At 46.5% G+C, this 17,234-nt stretch overlaps 1 protein-coding gene across 1 annotated transcript in view; it reads right to left on the reverse strand.

The window, feature by feature from the left end:
• Nucleotides 1–17,234, reverse strand: part of LOC140480783 (uncharacterized) — a 79,594-nt gene that overhangs the window by 28,465 nt on the left and 33,895 nt on the right. The window contains exons 8-10 of the mRNA XM_072576161.1: nucleotides 16,952–17,017; nucleotides 7,372–7,437; nucleotides 904–969 (exon numbers count right to left, since the gene is read on the reverse strand). Coding sequence (XP_072432262.1) covers nucleotides 904–969; nucleotides 7,372–7,437; nucleotides 16,952–17,017 — 198 coding nt within the window. The remainder of the gene's footprint in view (nucleotides 1–903; nucleotides 970–7,371; nucleotides 7,438–16,951; nucleotides 17,018–17,234) is intronic.

A 17,234-nucleotide genomic window follows, 5' to 3' on the forward strand; every position in this document is an offset into this window, starting at 1 on the left:
ACTATCCACAACTCCACCAACTTTTGTGTCATCAGTAAATTTCCTAACCCATCCTTCTATGCCTTCATCTAGGTGATTTATAAAAAGGAGTTAGAGAATTGATGTTTCAGGCATAAGCACTCCATCAGGAATGAGGCTTGTGGGTCAGGGTTGAGAGGTAAAAGGTTGGGGGGGTGTGTAGCTGGGAAAGCAATAGGGAATGGCCATTTCGGTATGTTGATAGGGGTGGGGAGGGAAACATATCTCCCCACTAGGACTCCCTGGGAGGGTGGTGGAGTCTGTTTGCAGCTGGTGGAGCAGAATGGGATGTATGTGGAGGTTGTTGGGATGGAAAGTGAGGATAGGGAGGTTCTGTCCTTGTGGACATCGGAAGGGTGGGGTTCAAAGGCAGCAGTGAATGAAGTGGAGTGGACGCACTGGATGGCATCATCAACCACGTGGGAAGGGAAGCTGCGATCGTGGAAGAAGGAGGGACTTTCAGAGTTGGAATTGGTCTTCCTGGGAACAGATACAGCGAAGGCGGAGGGCAAATGGGACGACATTAACTTAGGCTATCTGGTCAGCATGGTTAAATTGGACAGAAAGTTCTGTTTGGGTGTTGGTACATCTCTGTGATTCCATAACTCTATTACTCTATGTTATTGTGTGGAAAATCTCTTCAACATTACACATGCTCTGCTTGAACTCCAGTTTTGAATCTGTCTGAAGTGGAGAGGGCCCTGTGAAAGTCTCATTACCATTACCCATCATTCCCCAGACTGAGAATCCCAACATGCAATGGGCAGGAATAAAACACAACCCTGGCTGTGGAAAGACATCATTCATACATTCCCCATACAGCAAAGACCATTGACTGAATTATTATGAGAACATTTGAGAGGTTTGTTGGGGAAGATTCCTAACCTGTTGTCTCTTCAGTAGTTGTCAGAGCCTCTGTTGTGGGAATTGTAGTAGTGGGTGTTGTGGCAACTGTTGGAAAGGAACAAACAGAAACAATCTCAATGAATGTGGGACCCTGTTCCTGCATTGGTGTCTCGGGAGTGTGAGGGTCAGGCTGATCACAGCTATGGCCTCAATTTTAAATCTCCTGGGTGCAGATGGCCTTGGGAATGGAACACTTGAACGACATCACAGGTTCCTGACACCTCCTTTTTATTCATTCCCGGGATATGGGGGTCACTGGATGGGCCTACATTTATTGCCTGTCCCTAATTGCCCTTGAGAAGGTGATGGTGAGCTGCCTTCTTGAACCCACATTTCCTGGAGGGACCCTTTTGATAAGGTCCCTCAGAACAGGCTCATGGGTAAAATTAAAGCACCTGTGGTAAGGGGGGAGGATATTGACACGTGTTGGGAATGGGTTGACAGACGGGAAACAGGGAGTTGGAATAATTGGGTCTTTGTCGGAGTGGCAGCCAGTGACTGGTGGGGTACCACCTGGATCTCTGCTTGGCACCAGCTAGTCACAATATAAGCACATGACCTGGATGGGGGAACCAATTACAACATTTCCAATTTCACTGACAACACAAAACTGGGGGGTTGGGGGAAGGTGGGGGGGACTGTGAATTGTGAGGAAGGGGCAAGGAGGCTTCAGGGTGATTTCAACAAGTTGAGTGAGTGAGGGAACACATGGCAGATGCAGGACAACATGGTTCAATATTGAGTTAGACACTTCAGTGTGGAAATCAGAAAGGAAGGGAATTATTTAAACACTGATACCTTGGGAAGTCTGGATGTACAAAGGGGGACTTTGGGCACCAATTCATGACAGTAGACAGCTAGGCACAGCCAAGCAATGAGGAAGGTAAAATGTATATTATCCTTTAGTACAAGAGGATCTGGGGTCAGAGGTCAGGATGTCTTGCTGCAATGATACAGGGCCTTGGGGAGAGCACAGCTGGAGGGTTGTGTGCAGGGTTGCCCACCCCCTCCCCCAAGCTATGAGAGGACAGTCCTGCTGTAGTGGGAGTGCAGGGAGGGTCACTCGTCTGATACTGAGGATGGCAGGACGGTCCCATGAGGAGAGATTGGCTCACCTGGCCCTGTATTCAGTGGAGTCTCAGGCAACTGTCTGTGTAGAGTTTGCACATTCTGTTGTGGTTCTGTTCGCCGAGATGGGAATTTGTCTTGCAAACGTTTCGTCCCCTGTCGAGGTGACATCCTCAGTGCTCGGGAGCCTCCTGTGAAGCGCTTCTGTGCTGTTTCCTCCGGCATTTATAGTGGCCTGTCTCTGCCGCTTCCGGTTGTCAGTTCGAGCTATCCACTGTAGTGGCCGGTATATTGGGTCCAGGTCGATGTGTTTGTTGATAGAATCTGTGGATGAGTGCCATGCCTCTAGGAATTCCCTGGCTGTTCTCTGTTTGGCTTGACCTATAATGGTAGTGTTGTCCCAGTCGAATTCATGTTGCTTGTCGTCTGTGTGTGTGGCTGCTAAGGATAGCTGGTCGTATCGTTTCGTGGCTAGTTGGTGTTCGTGTATACGGATCGTTAACTGTCTTCCTGTTTGTCCGATGTAGTGTTTTCTGCAGTCCTTGCATGGGATTTTGTACACTACATTGGTTTTGCTCATGTTGGGTATCGGGTCCTTCGTTCTGGTGAGTTGTTGTCTGAGCATGGCTGTTGGTTTGTGTGCTGTTATGAGTCCTAGTGGTCGCAGTAGTCTGGCTGTCAGTTCGGAAATGCTCCTGATGAATGGTAGTGTGGCTAGTCCTTTGGGTTGCGGCATGTCCTCGTTCCGTTGTCTCTCCCTTCGGCATCTGTTGATGAAATTGCGAGGGTATCCGTTTTTGGCGAATACATTGTATAGGTGTTCCTCTTCCTCTTTTTGTAGTTCTGGTGTGCTGCAGTGTGTTGTGGCCCTTTTGAATAGTGTCCTGATGCAACTTCGTTTGTGTGTGTTGGGGTGGTTGCTTTCATAGTTTAGGACTTGGTCTGTGTGTGTGGCTTTCTTGTAAACCTTTGTGGTGAATTCTCCGTTCGGTATCACATCTAGGAATGGGAGTTGGTTGTCCTTTTCTTCCTCTCTCGTGAATCAGATTCCTGTGAGTGTGGTGTTGATGATCTGGTGTGTGTTCTCTATTTCTGTGTTTTTAATTATTACAAAGGTGTCATCCACATATCTGACCCAGAGTTTGGGTTGAATTTGCGGTAAGACTGTTTTCTAACTTTTGCATTACTGCTTCTGCTATGAGTCCAGAGATCGGTGAGCCCATGGGTGTTCCGTTGATTTGTTCGTATATCTGGTTGTTGAATGTGAAGTGTGTTGTGAGGCACAAGTCCAGTAGTTTAAGTATGCCATCTTTGTTGATAGGTTCAACGTCCTGTTGTCTGTTATGTCTGTCCAGCAGGTTGGCTATTGTTTCTCTGGCTAGGGTTTTGTCGATGGAGGTGAACAGTGCACATTCTCCCCGTGTCTGCGTGGGTTTCCTCTGGGTGCTCCGATTTCCTCCCATAGTACAAAAATGTGCAGGTTAGGTGAATTGGCCATGCTAAATTGCCCGTAGTGTTAGGTGCAGGGGTAAATGTAGGGGATTGGGTCTGGGTGGGTGCGGTTTGGTGGGTTGGTGTGGACTTGTTGGGCCGAAGGGTCAGTTTCCACACTGTAATCTAATCTAAACACACAAACGGAGCTGGACAGACTCGATGCTGGGAATATTTTTCCCCAGGTTGGGGAGACTAGAACCAGGGTCACAGTCTCGGGATACAGGGTACATTAGAACATGACAGTGCAGTACGGGTCCTTCATTCCTCAACATTGTGCCCACCCGTGAAACCAATCTGAAGCCCATCTGACCTGAACAATTCTATTTTCGTTCATATGACTATCCAATGACTGTTTAAATGCCATTAAAGTTGGTGAGTCAACTACTGTTGCACGCAGTGCATTCAACTCACCTACTACTCTCTGAGTAAAGAAACTACCTCAGAAATCTGTCCTGTATCTACAACCGCTCAATTCAAAGCTCTGTCCCCTCATCCTAGTCATCACCAGCTGAGGAAAAAGGTTCTCACTGTCCATCCTATCTAACCCTCTGATTATCTTATGCATCTCAATTAAGTCACCTCCCAACCTTCTACTCTCGAAATAAAACAGCCTCAAGTTCCTCAGCTTTTCCTTGTAAGACCTTCCCTCCATACCAGGCAACATCCTGGTAAATAGGGAACTATGGAGCTATGAGGGAGGAGCTGGTCAAAGTTCAATGGTGCAATACCCTAGCAGGGATGACAGTGGAGGAACAATGGTGGATATTTCTGGGTAGAATGCTGAAGATACAGAATCAGTTCATTCCAAAAAGGAAGAAAGATCCTAGGAGGAGGCAGGGGTGGCCGTGGCTGATGAGGGAAGTTAAGGACCATATAAAGTCAAAAGAGAAAAAGTATAACATAGCAAAGATGAGTGAGAAATCAGAGGACTGGGAAGCTTTTAAAGAAAAACAGAGGATTACTAAGAAGGAAATATCCAGAGAAAAAATGAGGTACGAAGGTAAACTGGCCAAAAATATAAAGGAGGATAGTAAAGGCATTTTTAGGTATGTGAAAGGCAAAAAAATGGTTAAGACTAAAATTGGGCCCTTGAAGACAGAAACAGGGGAATATATTACGGGGAACAAAGAAATGGCAGAAGAGTTGAATTGGTACTTCAGATCTGTGTTCACTGGGGAAGACACAAGCAATCTCCCTGAGGTAACAGTGGCTGAAGGACCTGAACTGAAGGGAATTTATATTTGCCAGGAATCGGTGTTAGAGAGACTATTAGGTCTGAAGGTTGATAAGTCTCCGGGACCTGATGGTCTACATCCCAGGGTACTGAAGGAGGTGGCTCGAGAAATCGTGGATGCGTTGGTGATTATTTTCCAGAGTTCGATAGATTCAGGATCAGTTTCTGCGGATTGGAGGGTGACTAATGTTATACCACTTTTTAAGAAAGGAGCAAGAGAGAAAGCAGGAAATTATAGACCAGTCAGTCTGACCTCAGTGGTGGGAAAAATGCTGGAGTCAATTATAAAGGATGAAATTACGACATATCTGGATAGTAGTAACAGGATAGGTCAGGGTCAGCATGGATTTATGAAGGGGAAATCATGCTTGACTAATCTTCTGGAATTTTTTGAGGATGTAACTCTGAAGATGGATGAGGGAGATCCAGTGGATGTAGTGTACCTGGACTGTCAGAAAGCCTTTGATAAAGTCCCACATCGGAGGTTAGTGAGCACAATTAGGGTGCATGGTATTGGGGGCAAAATACTGATTTGGATTGAAAATTGGTTGGTTGACAGGAAACAAAGAGTAGTGATAAACAGCTCCCTTTCAGAATGGCCAGTGGGGTACCGCAGGAATCAGTGCTAGGACTGCAGCTTCTTACAACATATATTAACGATATGGATGATGGTATTAATAGTAACATTAGCAAATTTGCTGATGATACAAAGCTGGGTGGCAGGCTGAAATGTGAGGAGGATGTTAGGAGATTACAGGGTGACCTGGACAGGTTAGGTGAGTGGTCAGATGCATGGCAGATGCAGTTTAATATGGATAAATGTCTGGTTATCCACTTTGGTGGCAAGAACAGGAAGGCAGATTACTACCTAAGTGGAGTCAAGTTAGGGAAAGGGGCCGAACAGAGAGATCTGGGTGTTCTTGTACACCAGTCAATAAAGGTAAGCATGCAGGTACAGCAGGTTGTGAAGAAGGCTAATAGCATGCTGGCCTTCATAAGAAGAGGCATTGAGTATAGAAGCAAAGAGGTTCTTCTGCAGATGTACAGGGCCCTAGTGAGACCACACCTGGAGTTCTGGAATCCAAATTTGAGGAAAGACATTCTGGTTATTGAGGGAGTGCAGCGTAGGTTCACGAGGTCAATTCCTGGAATAGCGGGACTATGTTACACTGAAAGATTGGAGCGACTGGGCTTGGACACCCTTGAGTTTAGAAGACTGAGAGGGGATCTGATTGAGACGTATAAGATTATTAAAGGATTGGACACTCTGGAGGCAGGAAACATGTTTCCGCTGATGGGTAAGTCCCGAACCAGAGGACACAGCTTAAAAATAAGGGGTAGGCCATTTAGGACAGAGATGAGTTGAAACTTCTTCACTAAGAGAGTGGTGGGTGTATGGAATGGTCTGCCCCAGAGGGCAGTGGAGGCCCAGTCTCTGGATTCGTTTAAGAAAGAGATGGATAGAGCTCTCAAGGATTGTGGAATCAAGGGTTATGGAGATAAGGCAGGAACAAGATACTGATTGAGGATGATCAGCCATGATCATAATGAATGGTGGTGCAGGCTCAAAGGGCAGAATGGCCTACTCCTGCACCTATTGTCTATTGTCTATTGTCTAAATCTCCTCTGGACCCTTCCAAAGCTTCCACATCCTTCCTGTGATGCCGTGACCAGAACTGTACACAATTCTCCAAGTGCAGTCGCACCAGAGTTTTGTACAGCTGCAGCATGACCTCGTGGCTCTGAAACTCAATCCTTCTACTAATTAAAGCGAACACACCATATGCCTTCTAAACAATCCTGGGTGGCAACTTCCAGGGATCTATGCACATAGACATCGAGATCTCTCTGCTCATCGACACAACCAAAAACCTCCCATTAACCCAGTAATCTGCAACCCTGTAGCTCCTTCCAAAGTGAATCACCTCACACTTTTCCACATTAAACTCCTTTTGCCACCTCTCAGCCCAGCTCTGCAGCTTATCTGTGTCCCTCTGTAACCTGCAACATCCTTTGGCATTATTCACAAATCTACCAACAAAACTGCAAATTTACTAACCCATCCTTCTATGCCCCATCTCGGTCATTTATAAAAACGCTCTGGCCCCAAAACCGATCCTTGTGGTATACCACTAGTAACTGAGCTCCAGGATGAACATTTCCCATCAACCACCACCCTCTGTCTTCCTTCAACAAGCCAATGTCTGATCCAAATCACTAAATCACCTGCAATCCCATGCCTCTGTATTTTGTGCAGTAGTGTCCTTAGTGGGGAGATTAATGGGAAACCTTATTCAACGCCTTACTGAAATCCATAAACACCAGATCAACTTTTTTACCCTCATCCACCTGTTTGGTCACCATCTGAAAGAACTCAATAAGTTTTGTGAGGCACGACCTACCCTTCACAAAACCGCCTTTACTATCTCGAATCAAACTATTCCTCTCTGGATGATTATAAATCTGATCTCTTATAGCCTTTTCCAACATTTTACCCACAACCGAAGTAAGGCTGACTGGTCTACCCTCATTCACATATTTGGTCACCATCTCAAAGAGCTCAGTTCATCATTTATACATTCCCCATATGGCAAAGCCCATTGACTGAATGTATATGACATTTGAGAGGTTTGTTGGGGAAGATTACTAACCTGTTGTCTCTTCAGTCGTTGTCGGAGCCTCTGTTGTGGGAATTGTAGTAGTGGGTGTTGTGGCAACTGTTGGAAAGGAACAAACAGAAACAATCTCAATGAATGTGGGACCCTGTTCCTGCATTGGTGTCTCGGGAGTGTGAGGGTCAGGCTGATCACAGCTATGGCCTCAATTTTAAATCTCCTGGGTGCAGATGGCCTTGGGAATGGAACACTTGAACGACATCACTGGTTCCTGACACCTCCTTTTTATTCATTCCCGGGATATGGGGGGTCACTGGATGGGCCTACATTTATTGCCTGTCCCTAATTGCCCTTGAGAAGGTGATGGTGAGCTGCCTTCTTGAACCCACATTTCCTGGAGGGACCCTTTTGATAAGGTCCCTCAGAACAGGCTCATGGGTAAAATTAAAGCACCTGTGGTAAGGGGGGAGTATATTGACACGTGTTGGGAATGGGTTGACAGACGGGAAACAGGGAGTTGGAATAATTGGGTTTTTGTCGGAGTGGCAGCCAGTGCCTGGTGGGGTACCACCTGGATCTCTGCTTGGCACCAGCTAGTCACAATATATGCACATGACCTGGATGGGGGAGAAAGTGAGGACTGCAGATGCTGGAGATCAGAGCTGAAAATGTGTTGTTGGAAAAGCGCAGCACGTCAGGCAGATTCCAAAGAGCAGGAGAATCGACGTTTCCGGCATGAGCCCTTCTTCAGGAATGAGGAAAGTGTGTCCAGCAGGCTAAGATAAAAGGTAGGGAGGAGGGACTTGGGGGAGGGGCGTTGGGAATGCGATAGGTGGAGAGAGGTCAAGGTGAGGGTGATAGGCCGGAGTGGGGTGGGGGCGGAGAGGTCAGGAAGAGGGGAACCAATTACAACATTTTCAATTTCACTGACAACACAAAACTGGGGAGGACGGGGGGGGAGGACTGTGAATTGTGAGGGAGGGGCAAGGAGGCTTCAAGGTGATTTCAACAAGTTGAGTGAGTGAGGGAACACATGGTAGATGCAGGACAACATGGTTCAATATGGAGTTAGACACTTCAGTGTGAAAATCAGAAAGGAAGGGAATTATTTAAACACTGATACCTTGGGATACCTTGCCCCCCGCCACCACACCCCCCCCCCTCCCCCCCGCCCCCCCCCCCCCTCAGCTATGAGAGGACAGTCCTGCTGTAGTGGGAGTGCAGGGAGGGTCACTAGTCTGATACTGAGGATGGCAGGACGGTCCCATGAGGAGAGATTCGCTCACCCGGCTCTGTATTCAGTGGGGTCGCATTTAAACACACGAATGGGGCTGTACAGATTAGAATGGGTGGCACTGTGGTTCAGTGGTTAGCACTGTTGCCTCACAGCACCAGGGATCTGGGTTTGATTCCAGCCGTGGATGACAGTGTGCAGTTTGCACATTCTCCCCGTGTCTGTGTGGGTTTCCTCTGGGTGCTCCGGTCTCCTCCCACAGTCCAAAGATGTGCAGGTCAGGTGAATTGGCCATTCTAATTTGCCTATCGTGCATTAGTCAGAGGGAAATGGGTCTGGGTGGGTTACTATTTGGAGGGTCAGTGTGGACTGGTTGGGCCGAAGGGCCTGTTTCCACACTGTAGGGAACCTAAGCTAGAATCTAGGAGAATGTTTCTCCTGGTTGGGGAGACTAGAACCAGGGTCACAGTCTCAGGATACAGGGGAGACCATCTCAGTCTGAGATGAGGAATCAGCTCTTCACTCAAAGGGCAGGAAACGTGTGGAATTCTCTGTCACAGAAGGCCGTGGACGACAAGGCACTGAAACTCTATGAGAGGGGAGAGAGACAGAGAGAGTCATTTCTGCAATTTTAAAGGATTCAAGCGGTGTGGGGTGAAAAGGGAATGTGACAGTTTGATTGAGGATAACACATGATGGTATTGAGTGGTGCAGCAAACTCGAGAGGCCAAATGGCCTACTTGTGCTCCTTGTCTGGATGTTTCCCCAATGCAGTTAGGGAGAGAGAGCCAGGGTTCTCACCCAGTGATACTGAGCGAGCACTGAGATGTTGTTTGGACAATCTCTTCAACATTACAGCACAACACTGGCCTTTCTACCCTCAATGTTGCGCTGACCTGTGGAACCACTCTGAAGCCCATTTATCCTACACCTGAACAATTCCATTTTCATCCATTTAACTATCCAGTCACCATTTAAATGTTCTTCAGTTGGCGAGGCTACTACTGTTCTACACCTGACTACTCTCTGAGTAACAAAACTACACTTGACATCTGTCCTGATATCACTCCTCAGTTTAAAGCTATGTCCTCTTGTGCTAGCCATCACCATCTGAGGAAAAACTATCTAACCCTCTGATTACCTTATATGTCTCAACTAAGTCACCTCTCAAACTTCTTCTCTCTAATGAAAACAGCCTCAAGTCCCTCAGCCTTTCCTCACAGTAATGTCCCTCCATACCAGGCAACATCCTGGTAAATCTCCTCTGCACCCTTTCCAAACTTCCATATCCTTCCTATAATGCAGTGACCAGAATCGTTCACAATACTCCAAGTGCGGCCACCCCAGAGTTTTGTACAGCTGCAGCATGACCTCATGGCTCCGAAACTCAATCCCTCTACCGATAAAAGCTAATACACTGTTTGCCTTAGTAACAACCCTATCACCTGGGTGGCAACTTTCTAGGATCTATTTACATGGACACCAAGCTCTCTCAGTTCATTGACACCACCATGCATTTTACCATTAGCCCAGTAATCTTCATTCCTGTTTCTCCTTCTAAGGAAATCACCTCACTCATTTCTGCATTAAACTTGACTTGCCACCTCTCAGCCCAGCTCTGCAGCTTATCTGTGTGTCTACCTCAACGCCAGGTGTATCCAGAATAAAATAGGTGAGCTTGCAGCATGGATAGGTACCTGGGACTTCGATGCTGTGGTCATTTCGGAGACATGGATAGAGCAGGGTGAGGAATGGATTTTGCAGGTTCCAGGATTTAGATCTTTCATTAAGGACAGGGAGGGTGGTAAAAGAGGGGGAGGTGTAGCTTTGTTAGTCAAGGACAGTCCAAAGGTATCTGAAAGAACCTTTGACGAGGGCTCGTCCACTGAGGTAGTGTGGGCTGAGGTTAGAAACAGGAGAGGAGAGGTCACACTGCTGGGAGTTTTTTATAGGCCTCCGCAAAGTTCCAGGGAGGTGGAAGAGAGGATTGGGATATCGATTCTGGGTAGGAGTGAAAGGAACAGAGTGGTCATTATGGGGGATTTTAACTTCCCCAACATTCAGTAGAAATGCTATAACTCTGGTACGTCGAATGGATCAGTTTATGTCCAATGTGTGCAGGAGGGTTTCCTGACACAGTGTGTCGAAGGGCCGACAAGAGGGGAGGCCACACTGGATCTGGTGCTTGGGAATGACCCAGGCCAGGTGTTTGATTTAGTTGTAAGTGAGCACTTTGGAGAGAGTGACCATAATTTGGTTATGTTTAGTTTAGCGATGGAAAGGGATAGGAGCATGCCATAGGACAAGAGCTATCGATGGGGAAAAGACAATTATAATGTGATTAGGCAAGAATTAGGAGGCATAGAATGGGGTAGCAAAATGCCCAGGATGGGCACAATCGAAATGTGGAGCTGGTTTCAGGAACAGATATTGCGTGTCCTTGATAGGTATGTCCCTGTCAGGCAGGGAGGAAGTGATAAGGTAAGGGAACCGTGGTTTACTACAGAAATTGTATCTCTTGTTAAGTGGAAGAAGAAGGCTCATGTGGCATTGAGACGAGATGGTTCAGATGAGGAGATAGAGAGTTAGAGTACCAGGAAGGATTTAAAGCAAGAGTTAAGAACAGCAAGGAGGGGACACGAGCAGTCTTTAGCAAATAGAATAAAGGACAACCCTAAAGCTATAGTTTGTGAGGGATAAAAGGATGACTAGGGTAGGAATAGGGCCAGTCAAAGACAGGAGTGGAAAGTTGTGTGTGGACCCTGTGGAGATCGGAGAGGTGCTAAATGAATATTTCTCATCTCTTTTCACTCAGGAAAAGGAGAACATTGTAGAGGAGAAGACTGAGATACTGGCTATTAGACTTGAAAGGATCGAGGTTAGTAAGGAGGAGGTGTTATCAATTCTGGAAGGAGTGAAAGTAGATAAGTCCCCTGGGCTGGATGGGATTTATCCGAAGATTCTCTGGGAAGATAGGAAGGAGATAGCAGAGCCTTTGGCTTTGATCTTAGAGTCATCATTGTCTCCAGGTTTAGTACCAGAGGACTGGAGGATTGTAAATGTTGTGCCATTGTTCATGAAGGGCAGTAGAGATGACCCAGGTAATTATAGACCAGTGAGCCTTATGTCTGCCGTAGGAAACATTCTGGAGAGAATTATAAGAGGTAGGATTTATAATCATCTGACAAGCAACAATTATATTGGATATAGTCAACATAGATTCGTTAAGGGCAGGTTGTGTCTCACAAACCTCATTGAGTTTTTGAGAAGGTGACCAAACATTGAGTTGGGATATCTGGTTGGCAAAGACGGGTTAGACCGAAGGGTCTGTTTCTGTGCTGTACATCTCTATGACTGTATGACTCTATGTGGATGAGGGTAGGGCAGTTGACGTGGTGTACATGGACTTCAGCAAAGTCTTTGATAAAGTTCCACATGGTTGGCTGTTGGAGAAAATGCAGAGGCCTGGGTTTGAAGGTGATTTAGCAGTTTGGATTAGAAACTGGCTTTCTGAAAGAAGACAGTGAGTGGTGGTTGATGGAAAATATTCAGCCTGGAGTCCGGTTACCAGTGGTGTTCCACAAGGGTCTGTTTTGGGACCACTGCTGTTTGTCATTTTTATAAACAACTTAGACGCAGGCATAGGTGGATGGGTTAGTAAATTTGCAGATGACACTAAAGTCAGTGGAGTAGTAGACAGGTTGGAAGAGTGTTACAGGTTGCAGGGGGACTGAGATAAACTGCAGAATTGGGCTGAGAGGTGGCAAATGGAGTTCAATGCAGCTAAATGTGAGGTGATGCACTTTTGAAAGAATAACAGGAAGGTAGAGTACTGGGTCAATGGAAAGATTCTTGGTAGTGTGGATGTGCAGAGGTATTTTGGTGTCCATGTACATAGATCCCTGAAAGTTGCCACCCAGGTTGTTAAGAAGGCATACAGTGTGTTAGGTTTCATTGGTAGAGGGATTGAGTTCCAGAGCTGCGATGTCATGCTGCAACTATACAAAACCCTAGTGCGGCCGCACTTGGAATATTGTGTACAGTTCTGGTCGACCCATTACAGGAAGGATGTGGAAGCTTTGGAAAAGGTGCGGAGGGGATTTACCAGGATGTTGCCTGGTCTGAAGGGAAGGTCTTATGAGGAAAGACTGTGGGACTTGGGTCTGTTCTCATTGGAAAGAATAGAGACATGTAAGATGAACACAGGATAAGATAGGGTCGACTGTGAGACTCTTTTTCCTGGGAAGATGATGTCAGCTTGTACAAGGGGGCATAGCTGCAAATTGAGAGATGATAGATTTAAGAGAGATATCAGAGGCAGGTTCTTTACACAGAGAGTGGTAAGGGCTTGGAATGCCCTACCAGCTAATGTAGTCAATTCAGCCACATTAGGGGCATTTGAACAGTCCTTTGATAAGCACATGGATGATGATGGGATAGTATGGGGGGACGGGCTTAGATTAGTTCACAGGTCGGTGCAACAGGGCCTGTTCTGTGCTGTACTGTTCTATGTTATCTATGTCGCTCTGTAACCTGGAACATCCTTTGGCACTATCCACAACTTTACCGATCTTCGTGTCATTTGCAAATTTACTAACCCATCCTTCCGCACCTTCATCTAGGTCATTTATAGAAATGACAAACAGCAGTTGCCCCAAAAGACATCCTTGTGGTACAATTAACTGAAAGCCATGTTGAACATTTCCCATCGACCACCACCCTCTGTCTTCTTTCAGCTAATCAATTTCTGATCCAAACTGCTAAATCCCCCTCTATCCCATGCCTCTATTTTCTGCAATATCCTACTGTGGGGAACCTTATCAAACACCTTACTGAAATCCATATACACCACATTAACCACTTTACCCTCATCTACATAGAACATAGAAGAATACAGCGCAGTACAGGCCCTTCGGCCGTCGATGTTGCGCCGATCAATGCCCACCTAACCTACACTAACCCACTATCCTCCATATACCTATCCAATGCCCGCTTAAATACCCATAAAGAGGGAGAGTCCACCACTGCTACTGGCAGGGCATTCCATGAACGTACGACTCGCTGAGTGAAGAACCTACCCCTAACATCAGTCCTATATCTACCCCCCCTTAATTTAAAGCTATGCCCCTTTGTAATAGCTGACTCCATACATGGAAAAAGGTTCTCACTGTCAACCCGATCTAACCCCCTAATCATCTTGTACACCTCTATCAAGTCACCCCTAAACCTTCTTTTCTCCAATGAAAACAACCCCAAGTGCCTCAGCCTTTCCTCATAGGATCTTCCTACCATACCAGGCAACATCCTGGTAAACTTCCTCTGCACCCGTTCCAGTGCCTCCACATCCTTCCTATAGTATCGCGACCAAAACTGCACACAATATTCCAGATGCGACCGCATGACCTCAGGACTCCGGGACTCAATTCCTCTACCAATAAAAGCCAGTACGCCATATGCCTTCTTCACTGCACTATTTACCTGGGTGGCAACTTTCAGAGATCTGTGTACATGGACACCAAGATCCCTCTGCTCTTCCACACTACCAAGTATCCGACCATTAGCCCAGTACCCATCTTTTTGTTACTCTTACCAAAGTGAATCACTTCACACTTAGCTACATTGAACTCCATTTGCCACCTTTCTGCCCAGCTCTGCAGCTTCTCTATATCCCGCTGTAACCTGCCACATCCTTCCTCACTGTCTACAACTCCTCCAACTTTCGTATCATCCGCCAACTTGCTCACCCAACCTTCTAACCCTTCCTCCAGGTCGTTTATAAAAATGACAAACAGCAATGGTCCCAAAACAGATCCTTGCGGAACACCGCTAGTGACGGCACTCCAAGATGAACCTTTGCCATCAACTACTACCCTCTGTCTTCTTCCAGCCAGCCAATTCCTAATCCAAACCTCCAACTCACCCTCAATGCCATATCTCTGTATTTTCTGCAGTAGCCTACCATGGGGGACCTTATCAAACGCCTTACTAAAATGCATATACACCACATCTATCGCTTTCCCCTCATCTACCTCCTTAGTCACCTTCTCAAAGAATTCAATAAGGTTTGTGAGGCACGATCTGCCCTTCACAAAACCATGCTGACTATCCTTGATCACATTATTCTTATCCAGATGTGCATAAATCCTATCCCTTACAATTCTCTCTAAGACTTTGCCCACAACAGAAGTGAGACTCACTGGCCTATAGTTACTAGGATTATCCCTACTCCCCTTCTTGAACAAGGGAACCACGTTTGCTAGCCTCCAGTCCTCTGGCACTACTCCTGTAGACAAAGAGGACACAAAAATCAAGGCCAATGGCTCTGCAATCTCCTCCCTTGCTTCCCAGAGAATCCTCGGATAAATGCTATCAGGCCCAGGGGACTTATCTATTTTCACCCTTGCCAGAATTTCCAACACCTCTTCTCTACATATCTCAAAGCCATCCATTCTACTTATTCGTGCCTCAGTATTCGTATCGACAACAATGTCCTGTTCCTGAGTGAACCTGTTTGGTCACGATCTCAAAGAACTCAACAAGGCTTATGAGGTACGACCTACCCTTCACAAAACCGTGTTGACTATGCCTAATCAATTTTTTCCTTTCTTGATGATTATAAATCCTATCTTTTTTAACCTTTTCCAACATTTTACCCACAACCGAAGTAAGGCTCACTGATCTGTAATTACCAGGGTTGTCTCTCCACCCCTTCATGAACAAGGGGACAACATTTTCTATCCTCCAGTCTCCTGGCACTATTCCTGTGGACAATGACGACAGAAAAATCAAAGCCAAAGGCTCTGCAATCAACTCCCTGGCTTCCCAGTGAATCCTTGGACAAATTCCATCCATTTTCACGTTTTCCAGAATGGTTGACAACTCCTCCTTTTGAACCTCATCCGGTTTAGTCGGAGAGATTGTATCTCAATATTCTCCTCGACAACATTGCCCTTTTCCACTGTGAATACTGATGACAAGTATTCATTTCGTGCTTCCCCATCTCCACGGACTCAACGCCCAACTTCCCACTACTATTTGATCGCATCCTCAAAATTCGTCTATTCCTGACATCCCAATAGAAAGCTTCAGAGTCAATATTCATTCAATATGGAATGGGTTGACAGATGGGAAACAGGGAGTTGGAATAATTGGGTCTTTGTCAGAGTGGCAGCCAGTGAATGGTGGGGTTCCACCTGGATCTCTGCTTGGCACCAGGTATTCACAATATATGCACATGACCTGGATGGGGGAACCAATTACAACATTTCCAATTTCACTGACAACACAAAACTGGGGGGTTGGGGGGGGGGGGGGGGGGAGGGGGGGGGCAACTGTGAATTGTGAGGAAGGGGCAAGGAGGCTTCAAGGTGAGTGAGGGAACACATGGCAGATGCAGGACAACATGGTTTAATATGGAGTTAGACACTTCAGTGTGGAAATCAGAAAGGAAGGGAATTATTTAAACACTGATACCTTGGGAAGTCTGGATGGACAAAGGGGGACTTTGGGCACCAATTAATGACAGTAGACAGCTGGGCACAGCCAAGCAATGAGGAAGGTAAATTGTATATTGTCCTTCAGTGCAAGAGGATCTGGGTTCAGAGGTCGGGATGCCTTGCTGCAGTTATACAGGGCCTTGGGGAGAGCACAGCTGAAGGTTGTGTGCAGGGTTGCCCCCGCCCCCCCAGCTATGAGAGGACAGTCCTGCTGTAGTGGGAGTGCAGGGAGGGTCACTAGTCTGATACTGAGGATGGCAGGACGGTCCCATGAGGAGAGATTGGTTCACCTGGCCTTGTATTCAGTGGGGTCTGATTAAAACACACAGTCAGCACTGGACAGACTCGATGCTGGGAGGGTGTTTCCCCGTGTTGGGGAGACTAAGTGAGAGAGAGAGAAACAGATAGAGAGAAATCTACTTGATTTTAAAGGCTTCAAACGGTGTGGGGAGAAAAGGGAATGTGACATTTTGATTGAGGATGAGACATGATGGTATTGAATGGTATAGCAGCCTCGAAATGTCGAATGGCCTAACCCTGCTCCTTGTCTGGATGTTTCCCCAATACAGTTAGGGAGAGAGAGCCAGGGTTCTCACCCAGACACACTGAGTGAGCACTGAGATGTTGTTATGTGGACAATCTCTTCAACATTACACGTGCTCTGCTTGAATTCCAGTTTTGAATCTGTCTGAAGTGGAGAGTGGCCTGTGAAAGTCTCATTGCCATTACCCATCATTCCCCAGACTGAGAATCCCAACATGCAATGGGCAGGAATAAAACATAACCCTGGGTGTGGAAAGACATCATTCATACATTCCCCATACAGCAAAGACCATTGACTGAATTATTATGACATTTGAGAGGTTTGTTGGGGAAGATTACTAACCTGTTGTCTCTTCAGTCGTTGTCGGAGCCTCTGTTGTGGGAATTGTAGTAGTGGGTGTTGTGGCAACTGTTGGAAAGGAACAAACAGAAACAATCTCAATGAATGTGGGACCCTGTTCCTGCATTGGTGTCTCGGGAGTGTGAGGGTCAGGCTGATCACAGCTATGGGCTCAATTTTAAATCTCCTGGGTGCAGATGGCCTTGGGAATGGAACACTTGAACGACATCACTGGTTCCTGACACCTCCTTTTTATTCATTCCCGGCATATGGAGGTCACTGGATG

Source organism: Chiloscyllium punctatum, chromosome 1, assembly GCF_047496795.1.
Source record: "Chiloscyllium punctatum isolate Juve2018m chromosome 1, sChiPun1.3, whole genome shotgun sequence".
Classification (NCBI taxonomy): Eukaryota; Metazoa; Chordata; class Chondrichthyes; order Orectolobiformes; family Hemiscylliidae; genus Chiloscyllium; species Chiloscyllium punctatum.